At 41.4% G+C, this 18,004-nt stretch overlaps 1 protein-coding gene across 1 annotated transcript in view; it reads right to left on the minus strand.

Annotated features, from left to right (window-relative positions):
- ADSL (adenylosuccinate lyase) overlaps positions 1-18,004 on the minus strand; it is a 32,103-nt gene that overhangs the window by 3,638 nt on the left and 10,461 nt on the right. Inside the window, exons 9-14 of the mRNA XM_035127064.2 lie at positions 16,957-17,104; positions 15,975-16,065; positions 14,464-14,553; positions 12,912-13,088; positions 8,855-12,284; positions 7,948-8,012 (exon numbers count right to left, since the gene is read on the minus strand). Of these exons, the coding sequence (XP_034982955.1) occupies positions 12,198-12,284; positions 12,912-13,088; positions 14,464-14,553; positions 15,975-16,065; positions 16,957-17,104 (593 nt within the window). The 3' untranslated portion in view covers positions 7,948-8,012; positions 8,855-12,197. The remainder of the gene's footprint in view (positions 1-7,947; positions 8,013-8,854; positions 12,285-12,911; positions 13,089-14,463; positions 14,554-15,974; positions 16,066-16,956; positions 17,105-18,004) is intronic.

The following is an 18,004-nucleotide window of genomic DNA, read 5'->3' on the forward strand; positions in this document are numbered from 1 at the left end:
TCAAAGAACTGCATACATTATTATAAATAATATTATATAATAATATTTTATTATTTATACCCTGCCCATCTGGCTGGGTTTCCCCAGCCACTCTGGGCAGCTTCCAACCCAATATTAAAAACAATACAGCATCAAACATTAAAAACTTCCCTAAACAGATGTCTTTTAAAAGTAAAACAGTTGCTTATTGCCTTGACATCAGATGGGAGGGCGTTCCACAAGGCAGGCACCACTACCGAGAAGGCCCTCTGCCTGGTTCCTTGTAACATCACTTCTTGCAGCGAGGGAACCTTCGGCGCTGGACCTGAGTGTCTGGGCTGGATGATGAGGGTGGAGACACTCCTTCAGGTATACAGGACCGAAGCCGTTTAGGGCTTTAAAGGTCAGCACCAACACTTTGAATTGTGCTCAGAAATGTACTCAGAAATGTCCTTCAGGGGCACAGTTACCCAATTCAGGATCAGGGAGTCCTCCATACCAGCCTGCCCCCTGTCTCCCAAGAACAGTACTTCTGTCTTGTCAGGATTCAACCTCAATCTGTTAGCCACCATCCATCCTCCAACCGCCTCCAGACATTCACACAGGACCATCACTGCTTTCACTGGTTCTGATTTAAAAGAGAGGTAGAGCTGGGTATCATCTGCATATTGATGAACACCCAACCCAAACCCCCTGATGATCTCTCCAAGCGGCTTCATGTAGATGTTAAAAAATCATATGACCAAATAGCAAACATGCACTGGATTATGGAGAAAGCTAGAGAGTTCCAGAAAAACATCTACTTCTGCTTCATTGACTATGCAAAAGCCTTTGACTGTGTTGACCACAGCAAACTATGGCAAGTTCTTAAAGAAATGGGAGTGCCTGATCACCTCATCTGTCTCCTGAGAAATCTCTATGTGGGACAAGAACCTGCAGTTAGAACTGGATATGGAACTGGATATGGAGACAACAATATTGTCTCCCTGCTTATTTAACTTATATGCAGAATTCATAATGCGAAAGGCTGCACTAGATGAATTCCAAGCCGGAATTAAGATTGCCGGAAGAAATATCAACAACCTCAGATATGCAGATGACACAACCTTAATGGCAGAAAGTGAGGAGGAATTAAAGAACCTTTTAATGAGGGTGAAAGAGGAGAGCGCAAAATATGGTCTGAAGCTCAACATCAAAAAAAAACCAAGATCATGGCCACTGGTCCCATCACCTCCTGGCAAATAGAAGGGGAAGAAATGGAGGCAGTGAGAGATTTTACTTTACTGGGTTCCTTGATCACTGCAGATGGTGACAGCAGTCACGAAATTAAAAGACGCCTGCTTCTTGGTAGAAAAGCAATGGCAAACCTAGACAACCTCTTAAAAAGCAGAGACATCACCTTGCCGACAAAGGTCCGTATAGTTAAAGCTATGGTTTTCCCAGTAGTGATGTATGGAAGTGAGAGCTGGACCATAAAGAAGGCTGATCGCCGAATAATTGATGCTTTTGAATTATGGTGCTGGAGGAGACTCTTGAGAGTCCCATGGACTGCAAGAATATCAAACCTCTCCATTCTGATGGAAATCAGCCCCGAGTGCTCACTGGAAGGACAGATCCTGAAGCTGAGGCTCCAATACTTTGGCTACCTCATGAGAAGAGAAGACTCCCTGGAAAAGACCCTGATGTTGGGAAAGATGGAGAGCACAAAGAGATGGGGACAACAGAGGACGAGATGGTTGGACAGTGTTCTCGAAGCTACGAACATGAGTTTGACCAAACTGCGGGAGGCAGTGGAAGACAGGAGTGCCTGGCGTGCTATGGTCCATTGGGTTACGAAGAGTCGGACATGACTAAACAACAACAACAACAACAACAACAAGAAGTCCAAGGCTGCCTAGACTATCATGTTCATAAATCAATTTTGCAGCATTCTACTAATCCCTGGCTCTGCTGCATTTTGGGGCTGCCTGCATGGTTCCTGAGCAGTATCTAGAACAGGCATCCCCAAACTTCGGCCTACAAACTTTGGACTACAATTCCCATCATCCCTGACCACTGGTCCTCTTAGCTAGGGATCATGGGAGTTGAGGCCAAAACATTTGGAGGGCCGCAGTTTTGGGATGCCGATCTAGAACATGGAAGAAAATTATCTAAAGTTTTGAGGTGACTTTTAAAAAAAACCTGCAGAAAATTAAACCAATGTTGGATGGAAATTTTTGGCTCAGTCCCAATTCATATACAGAGACACTTTTTCACTATTGCCATCATTATTACTAAAATTTGTATAGTCTTTCATGAGAACATCATAGCATAGAAATACAAAATGAGAGTGCAAAATACATAATAAAACAAAAACCAAACAAAAATTCCATAATCCACACATTTAAAAGGCCATGGAATGTTAATCAGCCAATGCCCTGGTTATAGAGAAACGTTTTCACCTGGCACTTAAAGATAAATAATGAGGGGACCAGGCAAGCTCTAAACAGCTTGGGACACAGATATCTGCACAGATATCTGTCTTCTTCAATAACAGCATGCCCATGTTTCAAGATCAGCAGGTGAGCCCTCTTGGTGGTCTCTTCTCAGGATGACGTATGTGGAAAAAAGCATTTGCAGTGGCAGCTCCCTTTATGTTGAGCTCCCTCCCTAACAAGCTGCATTTGGCCCCACCTTTGGCAGATAGTTCAGATACACCTTTTTTGGCAGGTGCCTGAAGAGGGAAGGACCTGATTGCTGCTGCTATTAGCAATTGCACTACAGTGATTTGTTATGTGCTTATACGGATTGTGTTATTTTATGGATTTTATGCATTGCTTTATCAATTTGCCCTGTGGCTCAGAAGTAAGTATCTATTCAGAAGTAAGTCTTTATGGCATTCAATGAGGCTTACTCCCAGGTTTGTGGGGTTAGGATTGCTGACTAACAAATTAATTGTCAAGGACAAGAGTACTCCATCAGAGTATTCCAACATGGAATGTGAAAGACAATATGTATTGGAGAAAGTCATATTGCCAAGGTCCTTTTCAGACTAAGGTAATAAAGCAGTTATGTGAGAATTTCTTTCTCCTCTCAAATAACAGGCAGCCATGTCTAATGTGTTGCCTGATCACCAGCCCACTCCTCCTACCTGTTCTCTCCCACCCCCGCACAGCTCACTAAACTTATTCATAAATAGCTGAATATTAAATAAAATGAGCTAGGTGGGCAGGTTTTCCCTGCCTTTGGTTGCTATGGAGCTTTCCTTAGCAACTGCTTTCAAGACCTGACAAAGAGGAAGAGATGCAGGCAGACACAGCACTGCTAAAGGAAAGTTGCAAAAGAGGGTGGATGAATCACACTTGGTGACCAGAAAGGGGCCATAAATTGGGATGCAAGGAAGGAGGAGATTAAGTTATGGGAACCAAGCCAGAGATCTAAGGATTATAGAACATAGGTGTCTTATACTAAACTAAACTCCTTTCTCAAGCAGAGCTGTTCTATTAAGCTTCTACCTGTAAAAAAAATCTTGATGGTTTTCATAAGTCTATGAAATATTTAGTGCTGCTTTTCAGAGCTGAAAAAACAAGGGAACAACATTAATGCTATCTCAACTCTCTACAAAGATAAATATTAGGTCACTCCATTAAAAATCCTTCATGTGGCTGGACATTAATGTCAACAGGTGATATCCAATGTTAGTGATAATCACCCAGTTTAGGTCTACTTAAATATGACTTAGTTCAGGGGTCAGCAAACTTTTTCAGCAGGGGGCCGGTCCACTGTCCCTCAGACCTTGTGGGGGGCCGGACTATATTTTGAAGAAAATAAATATTAACGAATTCCTATGCCCCACAAATAACCCAGAGATGCATTTTATATAAAAGGACACATTCTACTCATGTAAAAACATGCTGATTCCCGGCCCATCCACGGGCCGTATTTAGAAGGCGATTGGGTCGCATCTGGCCCCCGGGCCTTAGTTTGGGGACCCCTGACTTAGTTGGTTATTTATTACCCAAGGTGTTCCTATTTATTTAAGTGCCATCACATACCTAAATGCACTTCTGCAATGACAGGTGAACAAGAGCCCAGGACAACTCATAATTATCTGAAATAGTTTGGCAGCATAGTCTGCACTAGTGCTATAAACATATTATTCAACCAAGAGGTAAACCCAAGGTAAACCAACTTTGTTCATTAAACAATTAATAACAAGTGGCATTACAAGAGCTCCAGCAAGTACTCTGCCTACAGAAACTGCCAACAAGGCCATGTCATGTGATGAGTTCCTTTCAATCAAGAGAACTTTGAGACACATTTTAAGCAAAGAGCCTAGGGCTTGCCGATCAGAAGGTCGGCGGTTCGAATCCCTGCGACGGAGTGAGCTCCCATTGCTCGGTCCCAGCTCCTGCCAACCTAGCAGTTCGAAAGCACGTCAAAGTGCAAGTAGATAAATAGGGACCACTACAGTGGGAAGGTAAACGGTGTTTCCGTGTGCTGCTCTGGTTCGCCAGAAGCGGCTTTATCATGCTGGCCACATGACCTGGAAGCTGTACGCCGGTTCCCTCGGCCAATAATGCGAGATGAGCGCCGCAACCCCAGAATCGGTCACGACTGGACCTAATGGTCAGGGGTCCCTTTACCTTTACCGAATATTAAGTTCTTTCAGAATGTGGGAGGGGAGATACTAGAAGGCAACAAAATTAGCACTGCATACTAGCATTGCAGAATTCTTATATTTGGTGACAAAGTAATACAATATATTGGAAATATCTTCCAGCTTATTAAGGAATGCATAAGATACATTTTGGAGTTTTGCTGATGAATTGAAAAAAAATATTATTATTTTTAAAGAGCAACGCTTGACAATTTATTAGCAGAATCCAAAATTCTTGCAAACACTTGTAAATGTGACCAAAAAATGTTAGTGAAAGAATGGCCAAGAAAAACATATAGAACACATTAGTAATAGAGCAATAAATACAGAAATAAAGTCACAACTGATTTTCCTGATGCCAGGGGTATCAGAACATGAACAATGTTTGTGAAAGCAAAAACTATTGATATTATAAAGCTGGTGGTTGTTTAGATTTTGTAGCCGTTTGGTGTAATTTTCCACTTAGTTTATTAGAAGATGATTTAAGGATAGTAAGGTTTTTTTAAAAAAAAGATATTAATTTTCTTAAAAATACCTCATACAGATCTTAAAAAGGTATTAAAATATAGACGAGAGGGAAACAACTGATTCACTATAGATTAACATTTTAATAGTCCTCAGTCTTTAGGTGTTTTCTAGAGTGAGCTAGGCCCATGCAAACAATATAAGCTGTTCAACATGACACGTGGAATTTGTGAAAACTCAAGCTACGTAGTATGGTGAAAAAGGGAAGGTTATGCAGGAAGTGTTAAGGCCACTCCTTATACCTATTCTTATCCCATCTGTCATGAATGTGTACTTCTCTATTGTTTAGTAGAAGCTAAGAAGAGCTCCTCCCCATTCAGAAATCAAATATTAACTTGCAGAATTAATGCCAATTCTAGGTAAAGCATACACATTTGCAACAGGGCAGTAACAGATAAGAGAGGCAAGGGTAGGATCAGAAGAACAATATGTTGTGGTTTGATTTGTTAAATGAATATTTTTTTCCTGAGGGTTTATTAAAGCAATATGCTAGTTACAGTGCATAAGAGATTTTGTATGAAGTTTTAAAGGGACACAACCAAAGTGGATTGCTGAACATGTTTTCATATTTAACTCTACAGAATCCCACGTGTAACATGTTCCCAAGTGAGAAATGCTGAAAGTTAAACATAAGGTAATTCATCCCTAACTCCTGCAAAGAGACTTTTGGCACCTTCAATGACTCACAGATGTTCAGTCCCAAACATTACATTACTTTTTGCCTTGTTACCTAGACAATAATATATTGCCTCACACATCACTACAACAGACTGTTGCAAAGCAAAACATGGGATAATTAAACAGAAAGTTTTAATTCTGAAATCAAAAGAAACTAAAGCAATTGCTGAAAATCAACTACCCTTATTTCTTAGATAGTAGGAAATACCAAAAATACACCACTTCAGAAGAACTTTCTCACATAAACTCAGAGGTTTCTGTTCCTCAGTATGTCCCTCTGGCTCCAATGCATTTTAACTTCTCTAGTTTTCTTACTTAAGGACTTTTATGAAAACCTTTGTTTATTCTCATTCTAGGAAGCCCTTAAATTAACCCTTATCCAAGGCACAGTTGAGCCCAATGCTGCGCATGTACAAGTGGAACAAACTTCACTTGTGCCAAGAGACACCTCCCCTTCCTCCCATTGCCCCTGCAGTCCACTAGGAGTTCCAAATCTGCTTAAGAGCACCTCCTTACCCTCCAGAGCAGTTTAGTGTGGGGGACACAGTGGAGAAAAGAGGAAGGGCAAGTTGCATTGTGAGAGTGCACAACACTAGATTCTATCACAAGCAGCTCTTAAGGAAAGGACTACATCAATACAGAACACTTCCATGCATGGTTACTGAAAAATAAATCATATTGGGTTCTATGAGCTTAGTCCCAAACCTAACCATGTCTACTCAGAAGTAAGTCCAATTGAATTTAGTAGGGCATACTCACATTTAAGTGGGATTAAGACTGCAGCCTAACTGCATGTAACATAGCAAGTCTACATTCGCTTGGAAGTCAGTCACACAGAATAATATAGAACAGCTGTTATGATACAGTTAATTTGACAGCAAGTCCAGCTGAACTCACTAGGACTTATTACTAGATAAACAGGCATAGGGGTGGTCTGTTAGATCTGAATGATCACATGATTTGGTCATTTGCAAGCAATCAGCTACTTCAAAGAAGAAAACGGATCACATTACAGGATTGAGAACTAGAAAAGTTGAAAGGGAAACATAAAATGAACGGGAAACATGCAAGGAAACAGACAACAAACAAATCTAATCATGAATGCTTGGGGTGGGGGGGAATGAGTCAGAAAACTGCAGTGTGGCCCTGTGAGTCACCAAAGCACAACAATTAATCTTTCAATGAAATATTAAAAAATACTGGTATCACTCCAGATGGAGAAGCATGCCCTTTTTATAAAATGAAACTGCCATCTACAACAGCACCTGGCATTAGTTTAGGTAATCAGTGTAACTTAAGATAATGAAACTCAGATGAAGCAATAGCGTTTGAGATTCAATATCTCTGATCTGGATTTTTTTCTTCCAGTAGACTGATTAGAATTCATAGTGTGGGTACAATTCTGGCAAGTTCGAAGCCTCAAGCTACATACTTGTAATAGGATTACAGTAGCGATATCCCAGAGTGTCATTATAGTGAATGGAGGGCACAAAAAAGGAGGAAAGCCTAGGCAAGCAAAGTAGGTATGTACAAACAGGAATTTGGTTGGGAGAGGGGCAGACAAAACGAAACCTGCCTCACAGCACCAGTACACACTGACCCCCATATGCATATGGGACAGCCCTGTGCACCGTACAGTGCTAAAGGAATAGAAGATTTTGCTTTATGGACTGTTGTATTCATTGAAACCTTGTTTCTCCATACACCCTTCTAGAAAAATTGGATAGGATATGAACATGTTAGGAGAGGAAAGTATAATTAATAGATGGACACAAAAGCTTCAGAAACAGGGGAGAGATAATTAGGGGAGAGAAAAAAGCACTGCAGAGGATGTTCTATGTCAAGCAACACCTGACAGTGCCATCAAGTGGGACATGTGTGAATGCAATAGAATTATTATAGGTTACACATGCCCTTGTTACAACAGCAGATATTTCTCTTATGAAATGCTAAAAATCTATTTCTGCTTAAAGGTATCCCGTACAAAATATCACTAGTCTCCTCTACATAATATTCTCAATACTACAAACTAGTTAGCACACACTTATTTAAAGGAGCAGGACAAAAGAGAAGCATGTATAAGACATTGATAACATAAAAAGTCAACAGTAGAAAAATTGGGTTACCTATTTATAGCCGGTCATAAACTCCTATTTAACTGTCTTTCCCCCCTATGGATTGCTTTGTTGATCTGCGGAGGGGAAATCCAAAATCCATTGTAGTTTAATAACATTATTCAGAATTTAATTAGATTAGAGAGTACTAACTGAAAAACACATTCTAATCTAATTAAACATGCACAACCCTTCCTGACCATCTTACAAACTGCAGATTTGGGGGCTTTTATGCCCATCACAAAGGCATGACAAGACCAGTAAGCCTCATCAATAAAGGATAAACTAGTCCAGACCTTGGCGACCACCTTCATACGTAGCCTGTTGAGTTTTGGACATGAAGAAGCGGATACAACTCAAGAATGAACGCGGACACCCTCTCTGTCGGCTTCCATTTAGACCAGGTGGTCTGCTATCAGGCATAATAATAGCTTTGCTGCACCGAAACAGTGCCTCTCCTACTACTACAGTGGCAGCGTTTCCCTCACGGCCAGCCCGAGAACAAGACCTTAATATCGCAGGGGGGGAGGAAAGGCGAAAGGTGCGGGGATTCCTAGCAGTCTCCCCAAACCAGATCTACGTCATGTGAGCCGTCAGCGCCCCCCCCCCGCCGGCCTGGTTTATGGCCACCTCTCTTCCACCTGCCTTCACCTGGGCGGGGGGGGGGGTTCTGTTAAGGCTCCGGCCCTCAGTCGGCCACGGGGGGGGGGGAGGAAGGCTGACCCTCAACCACTCGGTCCGTCCACACACGCAAGCAGGACGCCTGTTCTCGGGGGTCCCCGCCTGCTTCTTCCTCCTCCTCTCTCCACGCAACCCCCCCTCCAACCTCGCCTGCTCCCCTCTTGTCTCCACCCACCAGCAACCCGTCCCTCTTGGCCGCCCGGCCGCCCATCCAACCATACGGGCTCCAAGTGCTCACCTCCGTCCACGGCTTCAGCCTTCCGACCCCACTTCTTCCCCGCATCTAGTTCCCGTCAGCGCCTACCGAACCCAGGACGCATGCGCAGCAACCGAAGCCCCACCATGACGCCGACGCCGCAGAGCATTACGGGAACTGTAGTCGCTAGAATCTTCGAATCTAAGTATCGGTATTTAAAGGGGATGGAAGGCTGCTGCTGCCGCCTGCAATCCTGACCCGCCTGGCCCCACTTGCCTGGGGGCAACTCCTTGGATTTAGCGGGGCTTATTTCCGAGAAGAGGTGGTTAGGATTGCAGCCGATGTTATTGTTTTAAAAACGGGATTACTTGGTTTAACCTTTGACGTGGATTCCACCCCCACCCCCCGGCCGTCAGCGGGGTAAAAGTGACGGCTGCCCTTCCCTTAAAGAACTGTGGAAAAATCCAGGACTTAGCATAAACTGTGACTGTGTAGCTCGCTCTGTCCCGTGCCCTCCACCCAAAGGGAGAAAAGATAGAATCAAGACTGGCGTTCATTTTGTTTTCCAATTCTGATCTTATTTTGTCCGAAATTAATATAATAATAATACAGCAGCAGCTACTGCTTTCTCCCTGAATTTCCTAAAATAAAAGCCTGCTCCATTGCTCCCCAAAGCAGGGCTTTGGAGTGCGGCTGCCCATCTTGTTGAGACAGCATCCCTAAAAGACATGCCTGCTACTTTTCGTTTTTTGAAACAACGGAAGACACCCTTGTTTGGACAAGCTTTCCCAGCTGGATTAATTTTTCTTTAGGTTGATATTTGTATTGTTTTTAAACCTATCTTAGTTGTTTTACTTCATGGTTGTAAACTGCCTTTAAATGCACACATATGAAAGGCGTTTCAAAATAAATAGTAAGAACAGCGTTCAACTTTTTATTATGATTAAAAAAAGACTGGGCTGAAAATACAAATCCCTATATTGCAACCGGGTTGCTGAGAGAGGGTGGCTCTCCACATCCCTTGCAATGTGATCTACTGTCCTCATGCTGCAAATTGGGGCAGCTCAGCGACTGAGGCATAGCATACCCTGTTATGCAGCATGTTAAAATAGCAAGTTGGAGATGGAGCTGAGGTTGACCTGTTGATTTACAACAGTCCTGCAATGTAGCCACGCCCTGTATAATCCAAGATTGCATACTAGTGTTTCCCAAAACTTTAGTTCTCGTGTCATGTGATGGGATCTGATGAGAGGATCTGTTTACAACGCTAGAATCTAGTCTGCCTGCCAATTGCTGGGGCTCTTGAGCAGGAAAGAGGACTATTGTGCTCATTTCAATTCTGAAACAGTCTATTTTAAATTTTGATTGCTAGCTATGAGTATAATCATTTAGTCCACAAAAATAAAATGCCATGCTTTTCTAAACAGTATCAGAAAGCATTAGAATGAAACCTATCTTGGAATTGTTAAAATAATTTAATTCTGCCTATAAATACCTACATTTTTAGGCACCAGTTCTTCAAAAGCTTTTAACTATCTCATCATGGCAATTGTCAGTTTGCTATTGGTCTTACCAAAACTCATGAAGGCAATCCAGATAGTTCTTTTAAAAATTTAATCCACAAGTTTTTTTTAATTGCAGTGTGATAGGCCTGAGTGCTCCCTGGAAGGACAGATCGTGAAGCTGAGGCTCCAAAACTTTGGCCACCTCATGAGAAGAGAAGAATCCTTGGAAAAGACCCTGATGTTGGGAAAGATTGAGGGCACTAGGAGAAGGGGACGACAGAGGACAAGATGGTTGGACAGTGTTCTCGAAGCTACGAACACGAGTTTGACCAAACTGCGGGAGGCAGTGGAAGACAGGAGTGCCTGGCGTGCTATGGTCCATGGGGTCACGAAGAGTCGGACACGACTAAACGACTAAACAACAACAGGCCTGAACAATTACTCTCTACTAAAGTCTGTACTTATACAGAGGAACCTCGGTTTATGAACACCTCGGTTTATGAATTTTCGGTTTACGAACGCCGCGGACCCATCTGAAACGGATTAATTCACTTTCCATTACTTTCAATGGGAAAGTTCGCTTCAGTTTATGAACGCTTCAGTTTATGAACAGACTTCCGAAACCAATTGTGTTCATAAACCGAGGTACCACTGTAGTAAACATTAAGACTGAGCACAACATTAAGATTATTGTGCTCATGTCCTGCTTGTGGGCTTCCCAGGGGCAACTACTCAGTTAGTGAGGGAAGAATGATGCTGTTCCAAATAAGTCTTTGGTCTGAACCAAACAGATTTATGTTCTTAAATCTGGTTAAACTGAGCCCTCAGTCCCACCTCCTTCCAAACCCAATGCCAGAGCTCAAATGAATACAGACGCATTGCGACTCTCAGGAAAATGTGGCGTCTTTTTATTCCTCCCAAAGCGTAAAATAAAGGAGAAAGAGGGAAATAAACAAGACCAGCTGTGCAGTGTGACTCTAGTTTCTTTCTCTAAGCTTCTTATAAGTCTCTCGCGTTACTCTTGTACATTGCTGACAAACAATGTTACGGACTATTTACTTTTCTGCACCTCCGTTCCTCTACTTTCCTTTCCCTACAGCAGTTCCCAGCTACTCTGGCGCCCCTTGCAGGCCCTTATAAAACGAATTCAATAAAATACATAATTATGTGACTTTTAACCGATCACTTGATTAAATCTGTATAAAATCCTATATTAATAACAGTTCTTAGGGGTAAATGAATTATTTCTTGTTTTGAGAGATGGGAACCATACAGCACATCTTAGCAGGAATTCCTGAGAGAATTCCTATATGAGAGAGAAGAGGCATTCATTTCTCTTCTACTAAACAATGCAACCCTAGGAGTAAAATGCCCCCTTGCTTTTGGATTCCAACCCCGTGCTTAAACAATTCCTAAAACTCCTGCCTTAGGAACAATGTAACATGAAATGAGTGATTTATAACAAGAGTCTAATATTTGTTTGTGTGCATGAACTCTTTGAAGTTGCACCAACCTCTATAATTTCAGAGCAGCTCAGTCTAACCATATCTTCATATCTTATCATAGTTTCATATCTTTGTATGTAAGCCATTCTCATTTTACAGCCAGGAAGCTGAAGACACTGTACACCAAGAAACACTACACCTTATCCTACAGATCTCCCACTTCAACCAACAATTGCTTTTGCAAATTCCAACTCCCCACTCCACCCCTTGACAATTACAAGTTTTAGCTTTAATTCAACTGCATATCCTCCCAGAAGTGTTACATGTCCTTTCCCAGACCTCCCACAGACCCACTTCACACATCATGTCTGTTTTGAAATATATTTTATTATCTTCCCCACAAATACCCTAATGAAATACTAACTGAATACTAATTCAAAGAGACAGCTCCATTGTCACATCCATCTTGCTCTTATAAGGGGTAAGCATGGGGTGGACCTCTTCTTTTAGGAATCTTGCTACCTGTTATGGAAGAAGGGAGGAAAAAGGCATTAAAAGAATAACTTGGACCAAATACTCGTTTAGCCTTAGCATATTAACCAATTACTCCATTCTGCACACTTCCATGTAACTCAGAACATGCAGGAACCGGATAAGACGAAGACTAGATTTGTCCCCACCCAAAGCACATCAGTTAACAACGAAAAGGAAATGTTAGAAGTACAGAAAGTGAATTCTTCCAGATATGGGTGATATGCCAAGAATCTTTCTCAAACTGCTCCTGTTAAAGCCTAACTTTGTTTAACTGGTAAATGAAGAACTGGCTGATACAGGCTACTGGACTACAATATGCATTGAACCAGTAAGACAGGGTGGGGCAGGCAATTAAATAAAAAGTCAGGAATATGTTGAATAAGGTCGGGTAGCAACGGATGAGGGAAATGTCTAAATAGAAAAAGGAGGAAACTGGTCCATTCACAGGGGAGCTTATGGCAGAACAAAAAAAGGGGGGGTAATAGATGAATTTCTGTCATATGGGAGTGAGAAAGGTTACAAGGGAAGACAAAGAAACAGTCACAGTTAAGAGAGCGTAAAGCTTTAGGTGGACTAGAGTCCACAGCAACCTCATAAGAATTTTCTTGTTCTTACCTGCTGGGAAGCACGTCCAGTAAAGGATTTGGGCTCCAAAAGAGATTCCAGTTCTCCATGAATAGGGCTGAAATAAGGATCCGCACGAATACGTTCAATGAGGTCATTATCACCCCCTTCTTGCTTCACAACAGCAGCTGCCTGCTGTGACAGAACCCTTATCTTCTCATGACAATCCTATGAAAAAGAAGTAGACATCACATTACAAACCATCAACAAACATGGTAAACATCCTAAGTATCGTATACAGGCTTTACAAAAAACTAATGTACAGTAGTTTTGGCTCACAATAAAAAAATCCAAAATCCATTGTAGGGCTGTATCTATTAGGCCAACCAAAATGTCACAATATAGTCAGGGAGGAAGAGGGAAAAGAGCGTAGTGGGGGAAGTGGCTTAGTATTTAAGCCATAGAAAGTCTGCATTGGTCTTGGTCCTAAGATGGAGTGCAGGAACTCATCAAAAAGAGGCTGAGCTAGGCTACCTGGAAAGGAACAGCATTTGAACTGTGTGTTACAGAACTGTTGCAATGCCTGAATTCTCTCTTCCGTGGGTACTTTTATCATCCAGTCCATTCATAATAATTCTAGGGTTGTCAGACTCAATACTGGACAGGACCTCTGTGCCTTTAATTGCCCTGCTCTCTTTTGAGTCTGGCAACCCTAAATAATTCTCTTTTTAATTACACACAAACCTGCAATAAGAAATAGCAAAATTCCATTCTCTTCTGAATCTTTCAGTACTTTATAGAATATTTTGTGTAGCCAATCACTGCACAATATTGTCTTATAATTTATCAGTTCTAGATGCATTAATAATAATAATAATAATAATAATATAATAATAATAATAATAATAATAATATATTATTTATACCCCGGGCATCTGGCTGGGTTTCCCCAGTCACTCTGGGTGACTTCCAACAGAAAATTAAAATAATCTATTAAACATTAAAAGCTTCCCTAAACAGGGCTGCCTTCAGATGTCTTCTAAAAGCCTGGTAGTTGTTTTTCTCAACAAGTACAGAAATAAGATAAAAGTAGCAGCAAACAATGCAACAAACAAAAATAATTTCAGACTTCTCTTTAAAAAAAAGTAGGGTGACAATTTGTCTAAGCGCTAAAATTCATACAGTACTGAAGAAAACCAACCTAGAGGCAGCAAACACTAAATAACCAAACACTACAGAAGTGAACGGGTTAGTGCTGAACCACAGTTTAAACAACCTTAGTCAGTGCTGAATTTTATAAGGTATTTCCGAAAGCATCCTTGTTCAGCTTTCTGCTGCTTTCTGAATACTAATATAGTCACACTAAAACTGGTGATAAAACAAAACTAATGCTTTGCCTGGTAGCTGAACTTGTAATATTTTGAAATAGCTCCACTTTGCAACTTGAGGAGAGAAAGAGGATGTGCATAACAGTAGGGCTAGATTGTGAAACAGCAAAGAGTTCAAGATGCTGGTGTCATAACTTTCTTCCAACCCCTCTACTTCCTGGCATGAAAAGTCCCTTTAAGGGCCTGTAAATGAGAGCCTACAGTTGGGTACCTACCTGGCGATTGCCCCCAGCTTTCACCATAGCCATGATAATATTTTCTGTACACATGAAAGGCAACTCTTGCTGAATACGTCTTGCAATAACCTAAATCAAACATCAAAAATAAGTACAGCATTTACAAAACGGACTGGAAAAGCCAGTTTCTATGTTACTCTTCATTATTTTATTTATTCAGGCGAGAGATAACAGCTCAGCAATAAAAGTACACGCTTTGAATAGAGAAGGTCCCAGATTGGTAGCACATTAGAATGACGTCTGCCCAAGTCATTTAAGAACTGTTTGTTGCCAGTCAGAATAGATAAGACTGGTCTACACGGGCAAATAGATTCACCATTTAGAAAGCAGCTTCTACTGCTAGATGGCATGTCCTTCATTAGTCTCAGATTTTATATCATTCCAAACTCTGCTGCACCTCATGAATAATAATAGCTCATTCCTAAATAAAACTGAAGAAAAAAATACTGTCAGATTTAAGGTTAAAACAGGAAGGCAAAACAACCCCACTCCTGTGGAGCAAGCCAGCTCCCTCTCTTGTTCACAGTGAAAATAACATAATAATGAATGAATTTAATGAATAGTAATGAATGAATTTAAAAAATGCTTCAAGTTGTCAGTTTTGTCTCACCACCATACTTCAAGGAGTTGTATGCCTGCTCTTACTTTTTAAAATGCCACACATGCATTTATTAATTTAAACAGTTATGTGTTAAATGATTTTTTTCTTCAATATTACAAAAGAAGTAAAAACTATTCAGGGGACGGGTTCTTCTTATAAAAGCTAGTCCAATGGAACTGTGCACAGTTGAAACCTACCGCTGACTCCTGAAACTGCTATCTTAATCCCTTGAATGTGCCCAGCATTCATTAGATTGGAGCTACACCGGGTATCTGCTTCGTAGTGACTGTGGCCTACCCATCTGTAAACCTCAACTATGCAGCTAAATGGAATTTAACAGCTGACATAAATCAGATCATTTTTAAAACCTTAGAATCATAGAACTGTAGAGTTGGAAGGGAACACAAGGGCCATCTAGTCCAACCCTCTGCAATGCAGGAAACTTTTGTCCAACGTGGGGCTCGAACCCATGACCCATTAGTCTCATGCTCTACCAGCTGAGCTATTTCCTTCCTTATACATGCCCAGTGCTGGAAGTGGGTGCTGATTTATGGGAAAGTTTTTGAAATTTTCTGTCTTTAAAGTACTCACGTCTGTGAACGAAGCCTTGCTCTGTGTGTGTGTGTGTGTGTGTGTATGCTTAGTTACGTGTTGTGGCTAGGGTTGTTGGTCCTTGCTGTCACCCCTGTGTTAACCGAGTGTGCATTAAAAATACATATTCAACTCACAGTGGCTGTGAACGGAAGACTGATAAAAGGAAGCAAGCTGTGTTTCAGGTGACAACACCCTGAAAAACTTCCAAGGGACCCCAGGCTTTTTCCAGAAAACAGTTTGAAAACCACCAATACAGGAGAAAGAGACCGCTCACACTTCCTCTGAGTCTTCTTACCTTGGGATATACCACAAGACCTTCAGAGATATTTTGTAGGGTGCTAAGTATTATGTCAGCAGTGAGGAAGGCTTCAGGTAAACACACGCGCCTGTGGAAAAAGTCACAAGAGTACCAGAATTGGAGGGAGGGAGAAGTTGCAGCATTCCCACAAAGGACTTTTTAAACAGTTCAGTACTATTTTTCCTTTCCTCATTAATTTGCTTACTCTTCCTATTTTCCATACTAGGCAGTGTTTTAAGGAACATTTTGTTGGGGTGAATGGATCATCCCAGCTCTGTCCTGCGTCAGTTTCGTGTATTCACAAAACTATCTCCATGCCATCCAGTTTATGGATAGATGTTTTTAATTTTAAAAATCTGCCCTGTTTTACTGAAAGAACCACTTATGAGATGGTCCAAGGGCTGCCCCTTTTCTCAACATTTTACAGCTACTTGGGAAACTGAACACTTCCTCCGTTCCATGGGAACAGCCATATTTTTCTTTGTACAATTCTGCATGTTGTGATATACAGTTGCTTTCTGGGAGCATTTTAAAACAGATTCTTTACTGTGTAGCCTTGGAGGAGATATTGGCTGCTCTAAGTAGCTGGTCAAGTTTTAAAGAAAGAGGCAGCCCTCAATTACCTCCTAAGTACAGAAGCAGCCATGGATTTGTTCATTTATTATGTGCCTTAATCCACAAATCCAAGTTCTGAGTCACACATGAATCCAATGGGGGCAAAATGAGCAAGAATCCTCCGCCCCTCCAGCTTAGCTTTCAGAAATTACATCCTTCAGTGGTGGCCTTATACATTTTATACTTGTTAAGAAAGGTTCCACTGAAATCACAGAGGTTCACTTCAAAGTACCGGTAAGTATGTTTAATATTTTGGGTGCAGTTCACAATATCATAGAAAGATCCGTTAGTTTCTAACTGTATTTTGAAAACAAAGAAATAATCTCTCTACTTCATGACCTAGTGACAAGAATCAGGAATGTACCTGTTTGCACTATCATCTAAAGTGCGCTCAAACCACTGCACAGATGCTGTCTGAAGGGGGTCCTGGATCAGAATCATAAGATGACGAGCTAAACTGCAACATCGCTCTGAACGCATGGGATTCCGTTTATAAGCCATAGCGCTTGAACCTGTACAATGGGAGGCGGGAGGGGAATGGGCAACAGGAGAAGGAAGAGTGTGCAAATGAGAAGGAGAAAGAATAAAAAACAAGAATGTTAAACATAGTGTGCCTTTCTAAAGTTCTCTCATCGTCTACAAAAGTTGCTCCAGTTATCAGCAAACACAGTCCTCAGCAATATACTGTACAATAATTTTGAATAGACAGCAGAGCTTGCATGCAAAAATGTATAGATTCAGGTGTTCAAAAGAAAATAGGTCGGCTAACTTCATGGTGACATCAGATGACAAAAGGGGTGGCCTCCCACCTGTCAGTGGCCAACGGGGTGAGTTGGAGAGAGCACAACATAGCTAGGCTACTTCTAAAGCTCTTAGTTAAATTTAGTATATTTGCACCAAAATTACTATCCTTAAGGTTAGGCATGGGGAGCCTGTGGCCCTCCAGATGTTTTGGGCAACTCCCATAAACTTCTGTCAGCACTGGCCAAGGATGGTGGGAACTGGAAATCCACCAACATCATAGGGTCCATATATGGGTTCCCCATCTCAATGTAGACTGGGAACAGGTTGCAGTGAGCTTTTGGCCTGCACACTCCCCCCTCTCACACAGAAGGGGAAAGAGTGAAAACTTATGCTCTCACTTTAAAATAAACCAGCGTTTCACATTATATTCAAACTTGGGGATTTGTGGTTTGTTCTACCCAAGGTTAACTAGCAAACTGGGATATGAAATTATCGTTTGAATCTGACTTGTTTACACTGATTTTGGTTGGATTAAACCATAGTTTCCACCCTTAGACCTCCGGGTATAGGGCAGTATATAAATTCAATACAACAACAACAACAACAACAACAACAACAACAACAACAACAACAACAACAGTTTCTGGGAGAAGGTTGCAATAATTTTT

Source organism: Zootoca vivipara, chromosome 10, assembly GCF_963506605.1.
Source record: "Zootoca vivipara chromosome 10, rZooViv1.1, whole genome shotgun sequence".
NCBI lineage: Eukaryota > Metazoa > Chordata > Lepidosauria > Squamata > Lacertidae > Zootoca > Zootoca vivipara.